The 18,247-nt window shown below is 41.4% G+C and overlaps 1 protein-coding gene across 5 annotated transcripts in view; it reads right to left on the reverse strand.

Annotated features, from left to right (window-relative positions):
* MCU (mitochondrial calcium uniporter) overlaps positions 1 to 18,247 on the reverse strand; it is a 94,782-nt gene that overhangs the window by 2,040 nt on the left and 74,495 nt on the right. For all 5 annotated transcript variants that reach the window (XM_075154104.1, XM_075154103.1, XM_075154105.1 and 2 more), the window contains exons 2-7: positions 12,800 to 12,869; positions 8,512 to 8,682; positions 7,471 to 7,575; positions 4,146 to 4,306; positions 3,471 to 3,674; positions 1,097 to 1,213 (exon numbers count right to left, since the gene is read on the reverse strand). In XM_075154104.1, the coding sequence (XP_075010205.1) occupies positions 1,097 to 1,213; positions 3,471 to 3,674; positions 4,146 to 4,306; positions 7,471 to 7,575; positions 8,512 to 8,682; positions 12,800 to 12,869 (828 nt within the window). The remainder of the gene's footprint in view (positions 1 to 1,096; positions 1,214 to 3,470; positions 3,675 to 4,145; positions 4,307 to 7,470; positions 7,576 to 8,511; positions 8,683 to 12,799; positions 12,870 to 18,247) is intronic.

Genomic DNA, 18,247 nt, shown 5'->3' on the forward strand with positions numbered 1-18,247 from the left:
CTTGTTTTTCCTGTCCAGAAGAGAAGCATTCAAAACATAAAACAAAGTCACAGGCTCATATTTGGAAAATCCATTCTTGGCACTTACTGAAACACATTTGCTCTGTACTTCTCTGATCTTGTCTGCATGCAGCCACTTAAAAGTAATACGGTAGGGAAGATTTGATCCCCATAAATTCACTGGGACTTTTTTTTTTTTAAAAGAACAAACTAGATTAATGGGAATGGCTGATTCTAGAAGAAAAGCTCCATGAAAATACAGCCGCCCGAGGATATCTGTATTCAATACAGCATGAGAAAACCCAGAGATCTTTCTGGGTTTTCTCATGAAACCAAGAGAGCCTAGCCCCGACCCCCCCCTCTACTGCTTGCGCAGCTCCTTCTCCAAGGCAGGGGGAGAACACATCTTGCCCTGGATATCCTAACACTGTCATTTCCAGAGCCTAGGAATAAACAGAGAATGATACAGGGCAGTGAAAAAGAATGTGGTAGCTCTGTTTTTTCTGCTCATGCCATCCTTCTGCAGAAAGGCTCTCAGAAACACGAGGAAAGATCTTACCCGACTCCTTTGTTGAACAGATCCCACAACGTGGACAGTCTGCCAAAAGGGTCTGTCTCCAGAATACAAGAAATCTGCCCCCATTGCTGCTAACAATACAGCTAAATTTTTTGAACATTATTTTCCAGGACTGCAACCCAGTGCACTGAAGCGCTATGTCAGGAAGACATAAACTGAATGGATGCAAGTCTTCATTCCTCACTAAATCCATCTGGTATGTAGGAGCCGAGAAGAAAGGAAATCTTGAATTAGGCTCCTCTGAGGCATGAAGTGCCTGAAGCAACTCAAGACTTGCCAGCAGTTTCTAAAAGGCTCTTACAGATAGATACAGGCAACTGTTTCATGTTGATTTACACATCCAGCAGTTCTATTCCTGGGCACATCAAAGCCAATTCAGTGATTGCACCGAGGCTGTGACAAGAAAATGGGCTGAAAACTTAAGATACAGCCATTCTTGTTTGAGGTGCATCTATTAATAGTAGCCAAGAACTAGCACGCAGTAATTTCTTTGTCTTATTTCTGGAAAAATTCTTGTTACCTGAGCAATTGCATCCTTGAGTTGATTGTATTTCTCTAGATCAAATCGTGTCTTTTTGGCTCCTTTATGGAAAAATAATAAGTACTGTCTGTCTCTGGCATCTGGATAAACATATTCCTAAAAAGAAGAAAGGAGAAGAGATAGGAATAAAGCATCAACAGGATGCAACACAAGATACCACTAGCCCAGTATTTATCAGGTGTGTTTTGGGAGGATGACTAGTTTCTGTCAGTGAAGGCACACAACCAGCCAGCATTGTGTAAGCTCACCCAGTGTAGGGGAGTGACCCCAGCCAGCAGCTAAGCCCCCACCCAGTGATTCACTCACTCCCCACAGCTGGGGGAAGAGAATCAAAAGGGAAAAAACCAAGAAAAATTCATGAGTTGAGATAAAGACAGGTTAATAAGTGAAGAAAAAAAACCTAAACAACCACAAGAGTGACGCAAAAGCAATCACTCACCGCTTCCCACCAGCGGACCAATGCCCAGCCAGTCTCCGAGCAACAGCTACTTTGGAGAAACTCCCCCCCAGTTTATTGCTGAATATGACATTATATGGTACGGAATATCTGTTCTGTCAGTTCAGGTCAGCTGTGCCGGCTGTGTCCCTGGCAACACCTCGCCCACCCCCAGCATATTCCTGGGGGGCGGGAAGCAATGAGAAACAGAGGCGGCCTTGATGCTGTGCAAGCACTGTTCAGTAATAGTAAAAACATTGGTGTATAACACAAGACTCTTTTGGTCACAAATCCAAAACACAGCACCGCACCAGCCGCTATGAAGAACGTGAACTCCATCCCAGCCAGACCCAGTACAGTCAGGCATTTGCTTCTCTACTTCTCCAGCAGTGAGTTACCATCACCTCCCTCTTGTCCTGAATGTGTGAATCCTTCCGTGCAGAGAGAACAAAAACTAACACATTTCAGGGTTCCAATACTGACAAGTTTGTGGGGAGAAAAGGAGGAAAAAAAAGCTATAAATACCAGAAGAAAGCCTTTGTAAGATGGCCCTTACTCTCTTTTTCTTAAGGTCATAAACAGGCAATAGCTAATTAAAGCAACAATAGTTGCTCATGAGTTCATCTCTCAACCAAGCTACACAGGCGAGAACAAGAATCCAATACCGCAGCTTTTGCCAGGGATGCTCGACTGTAAAAAGTCACGGCTTTTTAGAGCGTGCAGATAACTCGGAGCAGCAGAGCTGTTCACACCACATCCCACATAGCCTCTACAAAGCACAGGTCTGCCTGCTGAAGTTAACTCTCCCTTGCACTGGAACACCGCACAGCCTCTGTGTCTGGTATGCATGCAATGATCAGGGCTGCCAGGTGGAGAAAAGCTGCTTTCAGAATCAAGCCATCCCTGAAACACTGAGATTTTAAGTCTGGCAGAAGTAGTACTAGTTTACATGGATGACTTGATTAAAACATCAAATCTGAGTTCAAACATGGCAGAAGTTCCAACTGCACTTGGCAGAAACTATAGCAGGAGCCGTGACAGGGGCACATGTGTCCTCAGCCCCTGAAATGATGCAGCTGACACCACGCTGGAACACCCGCAGCATCTGTTCTGGTGGTCTTGTGACAGTAGAGACTCTCTGAGCCCTCCTCTCCTTCATTATTTAGGTAGGATTATGAAGTTTGAATCGGAGTGCCGAGACAAACCACGTACTAGAAATCCACACACTAGTCTGTCACAACGACAAGGATCCAGAGAAGCATGGCTCCACTTTACGCGAAGATTTTCCAACACTGGAGCAGGTCTAGTTTTTATAAGACTGAGCCTGAAAGCCAACAGAACTGGAATTGCACCAAGGGGCAAGCATGCAAATAGATCTGCTTCATCTGGATGAGAGTCCAGATCCACAAAATACCTGAACAAAAGCATTTCCAATATGATCCCTGAACCCTTCTTGTCTCTTTAAAAAGGTCAGCACCTCATGTCAGAGAGGTGTGCTTCCCTGAAACTCAGTAAGTACCTCATGTACCCCTAGTTTATTTGGGCTGATAAATCACAGCACTTGGAGGCCTCCGGTGCAAGTCAACGTGTGCAAGGCTGCGTGTGTGTGTGTGCGCGCGCAGAAACCATTACCTGTCAGTGGATGAACCTGTATAGCTAAAGCAGTCAATCACAGAACATACATAAGCATTTATGGTTAGACAACCAGGAAATCAGCAAGGACCACCACCAGAAAACCCCACAAACATACACGACCATCCTGGACAGCAAAAATTAAATCAAGCGGCATCTAGGTTCTGACAGAATAAGGAAGGGGCAAAATAACTTCTAATAGGTACAATTTTGCTATTTTCCTAGGGAGTAGAGCTCAAAGCAATTCTTCTATTGAAGTGTCAATGTCAGCACAACAGGTCCTACCTGGCGAGTCATTACGAAATAAGCATACATTGCCATGGCACTACCATAGGTGATGAAATAGGTGACTGGTTCCATAATGTCCCAAGAATACTCCCACCAGGTTAGGCGGGCCAGAATCCCAAACTGAGTGGCCATGTAGGCCAGGCCTCCCCACAACACCAAGGTTGTCCTCTTCTCTGCTTTCCTGCTGAGCTCCATCCTTACCTGCAGGAGATAGAAGTACATGCCTTGTATTCTCAAAAATACTTATGTTAATATAATTAAGAGAGAACGTAAAAATAACATCTTGTATTTATATTAAATGCTAAGTGGTTTGAGACATGATTTGAGTCTAGGTTATGCAGACAAATCCAGACTACTTCTCCATCATCCATATTGTACTCTGAGCATGCTCTGGATAGCTCGCAAAGCTGCTTATTTCTCTACATTCAGAGATGTTCCGTTGCACTACCCCCAGTCTTTATTACTACAAAACTCACTTCCAATTATATCAAGCAAGGAAACAAAATACTTCCACAGAAACCAGAAACAGACATGGTTTCGTATACACTTAGTGCATCTGCTGCTTCAATGATCTTAAAACTATTTGAAGCATGCCAGGGACCTAATTAAAACCTTGAAATAAATTCAGGCTGCATTTAGAAGATAAATAAAACACAAAGAGAAACTTCTCACTTTTTCAAGTGGTGCTAGTTGCTCCTTCAATTCCTCTAGTCTCCCTATCAGCTCCTTCTCTTTGTTCAGCTGGTGCTCCTCAATGCACAAGGCAGTATACAACTGCTGAACCAATGTCTTGACATCATTCAGCGTCGTTGCATTTTCATGGCTTAAGAGCTCTAGAAAAAAAAGAGACTGCTTTATATGCATTGATCCACAGAACTTCTATATATACTCTTCAGAAACTGCTATTAGTCTGCACAGGAAACACATGAAACTATCTTCTCAACAAACAAGCCTTTGGAAGAGCTCCAGCACTCTAAGACAACGCAATTTCTTCAGGAGAAAACCAGGCTTTATTATTGGATATTCCTAAAATTTGATAAGAACAAGGAAAAGAGATACATGCTATTAGCTTGCCAGATATCAACAACTATTTCTGATCCATATTTATATACAAGACTTAATGAAGACAAATGAGCAACTAAACTAGTATGATCCATCACACCAGCTGTCAAGAAACAGCCAGAATGCAGACTGCAGACCATCAGCAACCATAGTTACTGATGAAGGCAACTAAAGATCTTGGGTTAGTGGTCCCAGAACATGCAGTGTTATGATAATTATTCTGAGTACCAATGCCAGGAATTGTTTCCCAACACTCTGTGGGCAACCCTGTGCTGTGCTGCCTACAGGGCAATGAAATTCTCCCTCACAGTATTTAAATAAAGACAGTAACAAGGCCACTAACTGAAACTGCCTTTATCCCTGCATTTCAACACAAAAAGGATTCCTAAAGGAAATAAAATTTGTAAACGAGTTGTGACTAGCATTGTATTACATACTCCATATGGAAAAAAAACAAGTTTCAAATTAAAGCAAAAGAACTTGACATTAGCCAAATAAAGAAATATATTTTAAAAAATTAATTTTTGTAGCACGCTTGGGCTTGTACCTTAGGTTATCTTCTTAAAATATGATTTTACCAACGCATAAAAAGTTATGGACAGCTTAAGTTTTAACACTGGCAGCTCAAGAGAAAGAAGTGATTCAGTAGTCTGTGCCAAGGCACACAGAAAGTACACCACATCCCCCTCCCAAATAAAGAGCTCCTGTTCCCCTATGAAGAAAAAAAAAAGTGTTCCTACTGAAATGACCATCAAAAAGTACTTAGTATTTAAGATTACAGCGTTCTGCCGTTTCCATTTCAAAATACGCAGGGTGATTTTTTGTAAGAATGGAAAAGCAGTAGCTGCAAAGTTTAACAGAACTAATCTCGGTGCCTATTTACGGGCACATTGATTTCAATACAATTTTCTAACTATAGAAATCTCTTTGGCAAATGAATCGGAGGCAGCAATTTCACGTAACCTAGGTGATCCTAGAGCTCACCTACCAGCACACAATGGGTATATCGTACAAGCGAGCTAACCAAAACCACACCGACTCACTGACACAGACTTTGCTCTCTCAAACGTTAGGTAAGTGGGATGTATGCATTGCCTTACCTTGGGACAGCAATTTCTCCAGTGCAGAAACAGACACCATGTTTGCATTCTCATTTAGCTGTATTAAAAATTACAGACTAAAGCAGCTAGGCTTGATACCATCACCTGCTCTCAGCGGCTAACAGTTGGAAGAGATACCTTGTTAAAATCCTCACTCCACTTCTCCGGCTTACAATATCTTTGTAAGTGTGTGAAAACACCACATTCAGGACACAGAGCAGTGGGGTGAGAGAGCAGGGTGTAACTTTTGTGTGTGTGTGATATCCAGGGATTTAGATATCCAGTGTTAATGGAGAGTTTTCTGTTAAGGTGTTTTTAAGGAGATTGGAAAAAAACATCTCTAGCAGAGGGCAGTCTCACCCACAGATAGAGGAGAAACAGCATCTCACCAATGCTGCACTCCCAAATCCCAGAGTCTCCTACATATTAAGGACAAGTGGCTGCACAAAGTTCCCCGAGTCAGAAATTTCTTTTTTACTTGGTATTTTTATATTGTGAACAATAAAATGCTAGAACACATTTTTATTATTTTCCTTGCAAAAAGGTCCTTGGAAGCTAACTACATCTACAGAGGAAGATACCACGTATCAGCAGATCTTCCTAGAAGTCAGCCACCCAGGGTAGTCTCAGACCCAAAAGATATGGTCAGTCTCCTGATTTTTGATAGATCAACTTCCTTTAGCATGTTGTCTTATTCAGGCTGCTCAAGATGGCAAAAGGAACATTAACAGTTCCCTCACAGCTTTTGCCTTATGAATGATTTTGTTCATTATCTAGTGCTCGAAGAGAGGAAGGCCCAAACACTGGGGAAAACATCCAGATAAATAGGGGAAGGCATTTCCACAATCTAACCTCAACTGGACATGCAAGTCAAGTTGTAAATCCTTCCTAATTTGTCTGCCTGTCTACAGGGCTAAAAATCCCTTTCAGAAAAATACTGCTTGCAAACTTCATATTATTGCCTGGAACAATAACAGAACAATAAAGTAGACAAAAATCCCCCACTATCTGTGAGCCAAGCAACAATCCGAGCAACATTTCCAACACTGGTTCTTTTGTTTAAGTCCTCAGCAGTAAGTACAGGCACGCAAGAACCTGGTGCTTTATGAAGCCTATAAAGTTGCCTAGGAGAAAGTGTAGCCAGTCGATGAAAATACAAAGTTCCTGCCTCCACCAGTAACTCTGGCGCGTCTCAAAAGCTTCTTGCAAGTTTTCACATCTTGAAAGTTACAGAAGCATCCAAGCCCATTATTTAAAAGGATTTTCATATTGATTCAAAATGGGTTGGTTTCCCTTCCTATTTGATTCTTAGTAATGTAACCTTGTAAGAGCATGGTCTCATTTATTCCACTGTTTGTTAGCTAACAAAGTTTCAATGTGCATTTGCGATATTCAAAGTACCACACTTAAAAGGAAACAATGTTAACTGTCAGGTAAGGGAACGATTTATTCTTCCAAATCAGATAATCTAAGTTTCAATCTAATTCCCATTTTGTATCATACTCCTTTAGCATGACATAAATTAAATTACTTTTCAGTAATTAGAAAAAAATTCAGACAAGTTTAGAAATTAAAAGGAATTAAATTTCTTCATTTATTGCCCTTATGGGGGGTACTGGCTTTGAGCAGAATGAATATTTGCTTTTCATCACTGACTACTCTGATTATTTGGGTATCACTAAATTAGACTCCAAGGGCAGGATTAGAAATAGAAAGGTTTCCTTCAGAAATAACACTTCATGTTCTTGAACAAGTTAATAAAGCATGCTGCAATTAAACAGGGAATTGCATACTGAAATTTATTTCTGATGTTTACCAGAACCAGGCTGGTTTACCTCTCTTTGGTGGTCTAACATGGTACGTGACATCATTAATGATCAGTTTGAAGTCATCCAGCAGAAGCAAATCTATACCTGTGGAGGCAGCGACACGTGTGCCATCTGTAAGGCAAACACAGGCAACTCATGAAACAGTAGAAACGAAGTACCTAAACACGCTGCGGCTAAGCAAGTTGTAATGCCATCTCAAATCCAGTTGGATTTCCACATTTTCCCACAGACGATACTCTTTGTCAAGACAGATATATAGTTTGGGAGACCTTACGTGGCAAATACTAGCTGAGGTATATATGCAGCTGCTTTTCTAAATTTGTGATATTTTGGGTCATCTTACAAAAAGCAGTTCACTTCATCCCACACGCTTTGAATATTTTACTATGTTTTGCAATACAATCCACTTCAGTGACCTTCATCTCTCCCCATTGGCATTAGAAATGATTATTTCAATCTCTGGTATCGGGCAGCTTTGACATCACTAACCTAGCAAACACCTCCCTCCCAGGCCAAGGCTTTTACTGAAATACCTGCTTTGATGGCACTTTCCCAAGACATCCTCACGATGCTTCAGAGCTTTGATGGCTAGCAGATACATAGCAATTGAGCAAAACATAGCAAAATATGACAGTAAGTGAAATATGACTGAATTTTCATAGCTAAGCAAGATACTGTTTCCCTTGTACCACCTTTTACACTCAATTCCTTACAAATCAATTGGAACATCTCTACACAGGTTGCACAGCTTGCATCTTTCCTACTAAACAGCAGGAAACTCACCAAAACCATAGTCTTAATGGAGATAAACTAAGCATTAGGAATGTTTTCCTCCTCCTTCACTCTACAGCCAGATTTCCTTGGCAGACCGGACTACACAGGGACAGCTAACAGAATATTCTTACTCTAGGAATGGCATTTTTACCTTCTACTTTATCAGGAATGTCCAAGAACTCACACCATAACAAGCTTTTACTTAAAAAGCGAAAGGCTGGATGAAAATAGCTGGCAAGCAAGTAAATCAATTAGTTTTGTAAACAACAGTACCTGCCGAGTAGATTGCAACCCGATCAATTCCTCGGTCCTCTGCTTGCAGCTGTTGTAAGAACACACCAACAGAGTCTGAGATAGGTTTAAGCGTGAACTGGCAACGTTCACGCCGGGATGGAAGATTCACAGAAATCACAGGTAACCCGTTTTGGTAAACCACCGTCACTTCTACAAAAGATGACAAAAATGCCATTTTAGCATTAAAAATGAACAGATCTTCTCGTAATAGTTCTGTATTTGTCCCACGGTGAAAAAGGCAAACATGGTTATGAGCTGAACATAAAAGAGACTTTAAATTTTTGGTTCATCTTTTATCAAGAGATGTGTCCATCAAAGAAAAACGGAGTGATGTCAAAGGTTTTCATTCCCGTTAACTTGGCAGTATCTGTTAAACTTTCTATGCTTTGTGGAAAAGTAAAAGATATTTACTCTAAGCACAATCCTGTTTATACTAAAGGCAACATGATATCTAAAAGCCACAACAGTATGTTTTGATTAGTTTTTGAGAACTGAAGTATTTTGGACTACGGAAGACAAAATACTGTGCAATTCATCAAAATTTATAGCCCAGAAGACAAAGGCAGACTGTGTATATTAGGAAACATCAAGGAAGGACCTACTTCAAACCTTTTTATTTTTGTTTAGTTCTTGTTTCCTCCTCTTTGTCCTAAAGCAACAAATATTTAAGAGAGCAGTCAGGAGCATGAGGTTGTAGGAACAGCGCTTTGAATTTAAGCTTCAAGGTCATTTCATCTAAAATTCATGGGATCGATACACTTTGTACTTCAGAAGATAGACATCACTTCTTAGGTGTAGATAAAACAACATTTTCTATTTCTTTAGTGCTGTCAGGAGCTTTTTCAAGAGCATTCTTAAGGATTTCAGTGCACCTTTCTAAAATTTATGGTAGTGACCTGTATGAACTGTAAGCTAGTTATTATTTTATTGCCAGAAAGACAGCTCACTCTGTGTGCTTCAGGATATCCATACATAGAAAAAAAGTTAAGAGTTTGTATTCCCTAACCCCTCTACAGAGTCACAAACAGTTGAAATTTTCCCCTAGTGCAGAGTTGCTAAGATATAGCAGCACACCTAAAAATGATTCACTTTAGATTGCTACGTATTTTTCTTATGTAAAAACGTAAGGTCTTTTTTATTGCACAGAGTGTTTGCCATATCTCAAGGATTGTGCAGTCGCACCCCCCAACACTGCATCTGGCTTAGTATTCCCACCTGTTGTAGCTTTGGCCAACAACATGAACCACACTGTCTACTTAAACTCATCTAACTCATATATTGACATGCCAAGTCAATTTAAGCAGCTAACATCAAAACTAGTTGGTCAAAGAAGTCCGTGCAAGTAGAAGTAGAAGGAAATAATGTCATTTTAACCACCGAAGGAAACTATTTCTCCGCATGCCACCGTTCAGAAAGTTTTGCCACCAATGGCCTTTATACCTCCCCTTTCAGTGATTTGCTGCCAGATGATGAACTCGTTTATCACAGGTTCGTTTGCATATTAGGACAAGTCTTGGGGCAACGCGCCTTTCCGAAAAGGGAGGCTCACGGATGTTGAAAAATGATGCGCCAAGTACACTTACACAAAGCCAGAAGAGTTCTCTCAGGCTTTTGAATTTACTGTCATGTGCTTTCATGAATTGAATCAAGCACACAAAGGCTTTTTCCTTCTTGCAGGGGATTGCTATCCAGTGCTGACAAAGAGGTCCTCATGTCATCTTTAAAGATTAGGTAGAAGTGACTATGGACATCTAAAATGACTAAAGCATCCCAAGAGGCCCCAGTATTTGGAAGCCTATAAATGCCTATTCTTGAGACTCAAGACACCTGACAGGATTTCAAAGATTAAAACTCAAAGATAACAGTCAGATATTTACTGAAAAAAATAAAGCAAACTGCCAATTTATTTGGACAGTTAGACAGAATTTCAAGCTCCTTATCAGCAGCTGTTATGACACCAGCTATCAGATTTTTACATTCTTTCACTCAAGTGTTTGAGCAAGAGACTGGTAAGAAATAGATTAGCATTAGCTACACTTGTGATGGCAGGCTCAGAAGGAATGATCAACATGTTTAGAAGCTTAAAATAGCCACTTAAGTGTTGAATTCATTGGTTCTGCAAGCAGCATATACAACATGAACTTATGTACTGCTTACATAACCACAACACGTGAAAAACATTCTTTATTTAAAATGCTACCTTGATGATACAGGCAGCGGAGCCAGTTTATTGTAGAGCAGAATAGATAACAACATTTGCACCAACGCTTTTCCGTGTATCCCCATTGGTACAACACAACAACCACAGCTCCATGACTGCCAGCTGTGGAGGAAGTACCTACCAGCACCAGCCCTGCCGCATTTTAACCCTCCACAGACCAGATGGAGACCACAGCGATAAACACAATAGGCCAGACTGCACTAAGAGTCATCAGCGTTGGTAGCGCACACAAAACCTTTCTCAAGGATTTCCAGCTTAAGTGAAGTGTTAAAGACCAAATTATTTCTTTTGGAGGACAAGTTCAGTAAGTCTGGAATTACAGCTGGTTTATGTTTTCCTTACTAAAAGCTTGTAAAAGTAATTTTCTAGCCTAATTCGTTGGTGGGGACAGTCCATAATTCCAGTTTGATCCTCTCATCACCTCCCACACAAATAATGTCTAGTCAGATTTTTACTGCACTGGAGAGGGAAGAGCTCAGAGGCAAATAAAAAAAAAATCTGAAGGACATGTCAGTAACAAACCTAACGGACAGCAATAGACAGCTCCAGTAAAAGTTATTAACAAGACACTGCGATATGGTTGTCTGCCTCGCTCTCTCCTCTGCTCTGACAGCCCTGTGGATTGCCTGCATGAGGGCAACTACAAGTTAGTAAGTGGACAAAGCATTTTGGCATTTCACTACTTATAGAGCTAACATTTTGGCTAATCTTCACTGATTAAATTTCAAGCCAGTATTTAAATACAGGGGACAAGTTAAAGAAAGTAATTGTGCACAAGTGTATTTCACTTACATTTACAGACACCTACAACCTGGCCAGGGATGCTGCTAAATAAGACCATGGAAGATTTAAAAGCTTTACATGCTATATTAAGCGTGAACTTGCTTTGATGTATGAATTCCATCCAAGCACCACAAAGTTTTGACTCAACCATATGTGCACCAGTAACAGGTCATTAGTATTTTTTAAAGATTTCTGTTCTTGCATAAGAACAGCTTAGGCAATACGTTCGGCCAAAACAAGGCACAGTTTAAAAAAAAAAAAAAAAAAAAAAAAAAAAGGGCTGTGGCCAAAGAAGTCAGCATTGAACATTTACTACTGGTAAAGGTGAAGTTATTGGAAGAAATAACAAGAGAAATATTCAAGCACAATATAAGGAGAGGTAAAATCAAATCAGGAAAGTAGCTTCACACTTAACATTATCCTCTCAATCTTACATGTGTCCTCTACACTTCTACCTATTTAAGCCTTCAGGTTTTTATTTTGAGTTCTCCAGAGCAGTCATGTTCTCTTTGTGTTTGCACACACTCACTACCCTGGCAGGGGAAGCAATTGAGCCAGAGCCCTTTACTTTATTAGCTTTCAGGCTTTATTAACAAGCCTTAATGGGGAGAGGATCCACTAACCACTTGTGTCAGTCAGCCTAAGTGCTCTCGTCTTCACGCACAGCATGCAGATGTTAAGCAGGCAATGATCTCAAAGCTGCTTGTTTCCTCTTTGCATTCTGGCATACTGAGATTTTTGAAGTTCCACCAGTGCATTCTTTTGCTTTATGTTATGACAACCTTATCAAAAAAAGCTTAATGTCTGAGCTGTCCCAGAACTTAAATAAAGGAACAAAATTGCCTTGGCTTCACAATTTATTCACTGCAGCAAACAGTGCTTTCAACTGTTTGAGCAAGTAGCTGGTATGAATTGCACTTTCATTACAAAAATAAAGTTAAGAGGGCACACAGTACCCTGAAAGGTAGGCACCACACAGACCTCACAGCTACCTCAGGCAAAAGTCTGGCAAAAAAGTTTGGACAGTGGCACGCAATTACATCTTTCTTTCTGAAGCCTGTCCAGTTTTGTAAGGACAGTTATTAGAAAAGTTGATCATTTCCTTAGTTCTTCTCGACTGACTTGGTTCTCTGTCACCTCCTTAGCTCAAAAGTGGATTACCTCCTAGCCAAAAAAGCTCCAGCCAGAAAAGGGGGTCAGGGAACACGATTTAAGTCAGTGAAGTCAAAAGCCAGCCAAGAGTTTCTCCATGTCAATACTCACCATCAGAGGGCACTACCGTACTGCAATAGACCACTCTCACACTCTGCCAAGGAGAAAGCCTCTGATGCACCTAGAAAACAGAAGCAGAGCAAAAAGGACAAATGTTCAGTGCCGCTGGTCTGGCAGAATCACACCCCAGCGTCACCTCCCGTCCCCCCATCGCCTACCCCAATGCCTGTGCCCGGCATTTCCTCCCAGCCGCCACAGGGGTAGCCAGAAAGCAGGAGCGCCTGTCAAGAACAGCCTCTTCTCTTTCCATCTGCCACCCAGCAGGGCTTCCCCCCTCAGCCAAGTTCACCTCGACACACCTCACTCTCAACGCACACCGTTTAAAGTGAGAACGTAAAACAGAACAGCTGTGATTTTTTTTTTTCTTTCCTTAATGTAAAATGTATTTTTAAAGCCACATTGAGTTAATCAGTTTTAAGAAATCAATTTAGATTACTACGCAGACGCGGAAAATAGAACTCTCACAACAGCATCAGTCTTTAAAAAATGATGTTTTAGCATAACAGCAGGGGAGGGTTAGGGAGTTGTGGATTAAGAGGTTCATTCTCTCAGGTTGTTTTCTATGCTGACACTTTTTTTTTTCTTGTCCTTACAGAGGGAAGCCAAACTCTAAGATACAAGTAGTAAACATGCCTATTCATAGAAGAACAAACTGTTCAAGATAAAAAAAAAAAAAAAAACAAAACAAAAATTGTGATATTGAGCTATTAAAAAAAAAAAAGAGCCCAATAAGAAAAAAGCGCATGAATGGTTTGTATGTTCTGCAACCTTGGCAAGGGACTAATTTGTTCATGAAAATCTAGAATCAGACTGATTTAAAGTCTGTCTCCTAGGATAAGTTACACTAATTACATACTAACCCTCTCCCAACACTGAAATTACAATTCTGGCACAGAAGAGCCCAATTTTAAAAAAGAATAAGGCGCAACACCAGCTCTCATCTATCTATGCCAGTATATATTTCAGTGACTAGCACTCAGATTTTTCAACAGTTGTAGTCCAATATGGTCATTCCTATGGTCTGGGATTTTTTTGTTTGCTCATTTCTAAAATGCCAAACCTGCATTTCTATAAAGGTATCTCACAGGTAGGGCTTTGTTTCTAAAGTAAATTTCTAATGGAAGTTTGCAAACAAAACCCAGGCTGTTGATTATTTCTCTGCCAAGTTGTCCAGACCTCCATAATTTACAAGGTTGCTTTCAATAATCTACTTAAAATAGCTTTTTCTGCTACTTCACTTTTCTTCCGAAGCCTGCTATGCAAATCGAGGATAGTTTCAACTACAGTAGTCCAGAAAGTAGGATCTATGGTCCAGGTGGTCAGCGCATTGACAGCTCTAGAAATTCACTCTCATTTGTGCTGGATTTACACTCCATTTTTCTCAGTTTTGACAATAAAAATCAGTCAAGTAATTTTCAATTTTTTCTCATTGCATTTTCAGCTTCCCACAGTCAAGTCAAACAGGCAGCTAACAGGAAAAGAGAAATAGGCATTAAACAGCTGTAAATTAATTTAAGTGGGAAGTTGCATGTTTTGGCAAAAATAATGTTTAAAAAAACCCTATGTGTTGGGGACCAAAAGGCAAAGTTACCTTTTTACATTCAAAAAATAACAAGTCTTCTGGACTAATAAACCTCCATGTGCTACTGCTGACCAACCAGGAACCCCCCCCACCTGAAAGAAAACAGGTTTAAAACTCAAAAACACAAATATAGCCTCACACCCTGGACAAATCAAGCTCCGCTCTCTTGGCATCACTATTATATTATGAAAAAAGTCAGAAGCTTCAATGATCAGAAGCCACACCAGTAAAGCCAGTAAGTAAAGCCAATTTTCGGAACCAAATTTTATCTAAGGAGGGGAAGCCTCTACAGGAAGTTTAAAAAAAGACCTTTTCCTATTTGAAACCAGCAACTTCAATTTTAATCCTTCTAAAAATAGTATCAGACCAGATACAATAGTAAGTGGGCACAATTTATATAGTGAGACACAAAACCACCTGTCAGAGAACACTACCACAAAACACTGTTTATACACTTATTTTACCCAATCCCACAGCAGAGCTGGCACTTTCAGATACATGCCTTTCACTGCTTTACTCTTCCCTTTTACATGGCATTAATCATCTAATCATCTATTTTTGAAATAGTGCACATCAAGAGCCTGCTTTTCTACCAGATTTGCACAGCAGCCCAAAAATTTAGTAGCGGTTTTCAGAAAATCTTAAAACACACTAAACCCAGCATTATTCCATTGCAAAATAGCTATATAACTCTAAGATACTATCACTAGCATCTGCAAAGACTTTCCCTCAAGGCCATGAGCATTTGACCGGTGTAAGGCTAGCGCCAGAAGTCTCCTGCCCTCATACAATACAGGCAAGAACAGGGGAAAAGGCAAAACGGGTTGAAGAACAGGGCATGTTAGGTGACTCATCAAAAAGCTGAGGTGTCCCCAGATTTAACCTCTTTGACAATTCTTTCACCCTGGTTCAGGTCTGAAACAACTTTATGTTTCATTAACCCAACTGCAGTATGCTGCCATTACATTTTACAGAAAGAGATGCTGGTTAAACTATATATATCTGTCACTCCTGCAGTTCTGAACTGTACCTTGTGATACATGATGCTATTAGAAATGTCTTCTCTAAGAAAACAGTTTCTACTGGTTAGGAAAAGGAAAAAAGGAACAAATGAACTCAAAGTCAGCAGAGACCTAAATGCCATCTCCTGCCATCCAAGGTTAGTGAGAGCTTAAGGAATCATAAATTACTTTTATTCTTGAAGGGTGGCTGTTGTTTTAAAATTGAGATGGAGAGAAACGTCTGAACCCTTTATCCAACGTCTTCAATTCAACAGCTTTATGCAGAGATGTGCCAGAAGGCTGAGGCTCCGGACTGAAGCAGTCGTGGGGCGGAGGAGAGGAACTCGTTTCAAGCTTTGCTGACTAGATCTCACGATCATTTGCCTGCAGATAAACAGTCGACAGCTCGCCACTTCAGCAACGAAATGCAGAATAACTACTTCCAGGTTTCAGTTGAGACAGACTTGTCCACCACTTCCAAAATAAGCGATATTTGGAGCGTGAAAAGCACCAGACCACTGGAATCAGAAGCTTTAAACGCCAGAGTAACTTTCTGGGTCTCAAGAAAACAGACGCAAGAATTCACTTTTCACATCCATTCGATCCTTTGTTTTCTGTCTTATGTGTGGTAAGATGCATGTCAAGAGGCTCAGGGTTACGCAGCAGCTTCGCTCCCAGAATGATTAAGGGAGCAAGAGAAAAAAATCCCAGTCCTTTGTCTAAAACTAACACTTCCTCCAGCCTTATCAAGGCCTATATTGGACAATCCAAAAGGTAAAAATAACAGCATCTCTATAGGTCCTTATGTAGCTATTTCAATTCCTCACGGGTGACAAAGTTAATCAAAGCCCTACTGGAAAAAACAGCCTTTTATCTACCAGTGAGTGCTCTTTGATGGGAAAAGAGGGAGCAATCTGGCAGAGCTCATGTTCTGCATTTTATGTAATCATCAGTAATACAATGGTAACAACTTTGGGGTACCAGGTCTCCAAACCTCAATTAAAATCAGAGAAGAAGTTGTCCAGAAAACAAAACAAAACAAAAAAACCCACAACACCCCAAGCATGGAAAAGGTGAATATCTTAATCTAGAACACAACTAACTGCTAACTCATTACCTGGAGTACCAGTGCAGCAAAAGCTGCAGAACTTTTGTAAAAGACAGAGCATTCTCCATGTAAAAATTTCTTACCATGAGTGAAATCTTTAAGAGATACATTTACAAGCGTCAGCTGCAACATCTATTTTACAATTTATGAAGCGTCTCCTTTAAATGAGGCTGTCTTAAGTCAGACATGAAGCAGCTCACCTTTGCCAACAAGCAACGGCTATTTTCCTCTCTATCCTGACTTTCACAGCATGAAAAACTGAACATCTTTCCTGGCTCTAACAGTGGTTATCCTAAAACCTCCTGGTTAGCATCTCAGTGACAAAAAATTGCTGCGAGCTTCCCTGAACATTCACAGTAACCCAAGCCACCCACCTCAAAAGTGCTGAAGAGCTCCATTTATTGATCTTTCCCTCACTTCAGGGCTCCAACTACTTCTACTCTTGTACTGGGTCTGTTACATTTTGATCTCTCTGAAACAGTACTTTCTTTGTAAGTCATTGGGTTCCTTTTTGCCCTCCCATTTTGCTTCCTCCTCACACCGGCTGTGTTTGTAAAGCAAAGGAGACACAGAGCAAAACCGTGTTCTGACCAGAAATTTGCTGTCCAAGCTCCATAATGAGTAACTTATCAAAACCACTAATATTTTTACACCGGTGCATAAACTCCTACTGGATTTAAGTACAATAAAACTGTGGTGGGGTGACGGTGGCCAGCTGCCCGGCCAGCCACTCTCTCATCCTCCTCCTCAAACAGGATGTCGGGGCGCAGGGGGAGAAACAAGATGAAAAAGCTCATGGGTCAGGGTAAAGGCAGAGAGATCACTCACCCATCACTGTCACAGTATATGGATTTGGGGAAAGTTGATTTATTGCCAATTAAAGTAGATAATAGCAAGAAACAAACAGAAATTATCACGCCTTCTCACCACCTCACGCCGTTTTCCCACAATCCACCTTACCCCTTCATTCCAACTTCTTCATCCCCTCAAGAGGCACGGGGGAATGGGGGTTCCTTCTGGAAACACCCGTGCCGCAGCCCACGGGGAGCCCCATGCCGGAGCACTGTGGATACTTGCCCAACCATGGCCTCCCCACAGGTGGAAGGGGAGTCTCTGCCCCAGTGCCTGAGCACCTCCTCCTCCTCGGTGCTCGCAGAGCTGTTCCTCACTTTTTTCCCCAATTCCTCTCCTTTTTTCCAGCATTTTCCCCCTTTCTTACCTCAGTTTCCCTGTGGTGCCATCGCTGAGGGGCTGGGCTGTGCCTCACCAGGGGCCACCGGAACCTGCTGGAACCGGCGGGAACCTGCTGGAACCAGCCTGAGTCAGCCCCAGCCTCTCCTCAGAGGCCCCTCAGCCCCACTGCCAGCCCCCCGGGCACCCAACACAGCCACTATTAAAGCAAAGGTTGCAGATAAAGTCCCTCACGTATGAACCAATGCCGGGCTCTGAGCACAGACAAGACCTTTCCAGTCCCTCACACGGGCCTGAGGACAGCAAGGGGAGAGGGAGAAGACTTGACAGTGGCCCCTACACCCACAATACCAGTGAAGAGGGGGTCCTGCTCTGCCTGCTAATTTCGAATGCCTTCTTTATCATCCTCCCTGGCTTCCTCAGAAACCTCCAAAGAGATAAAAAACAGGCCAGTCTGGCATCGGAGATCTCTGCCTGCATCCCTCACTCCCTTCTTTGCCACCTCCGTTCTTTTGAGACATCTGGACACCTTGGCCTGCTTCCATGATTTCTTTTTG

Source organism: Calonectris borealis, chromosome 7 (assembly GCF_964195595.1).
Source record: "Calonectris borealis chromosome 7, bCalBor7.hap1.2, whole genome shotgun sequence".
Taxonomy (NCBI): domain Eukaryota; kingdom Metazoa; phylum Chordata; class Aves; order Procellariiformes; family Procellariidae; genus Calonectris; species Calonectris borealis.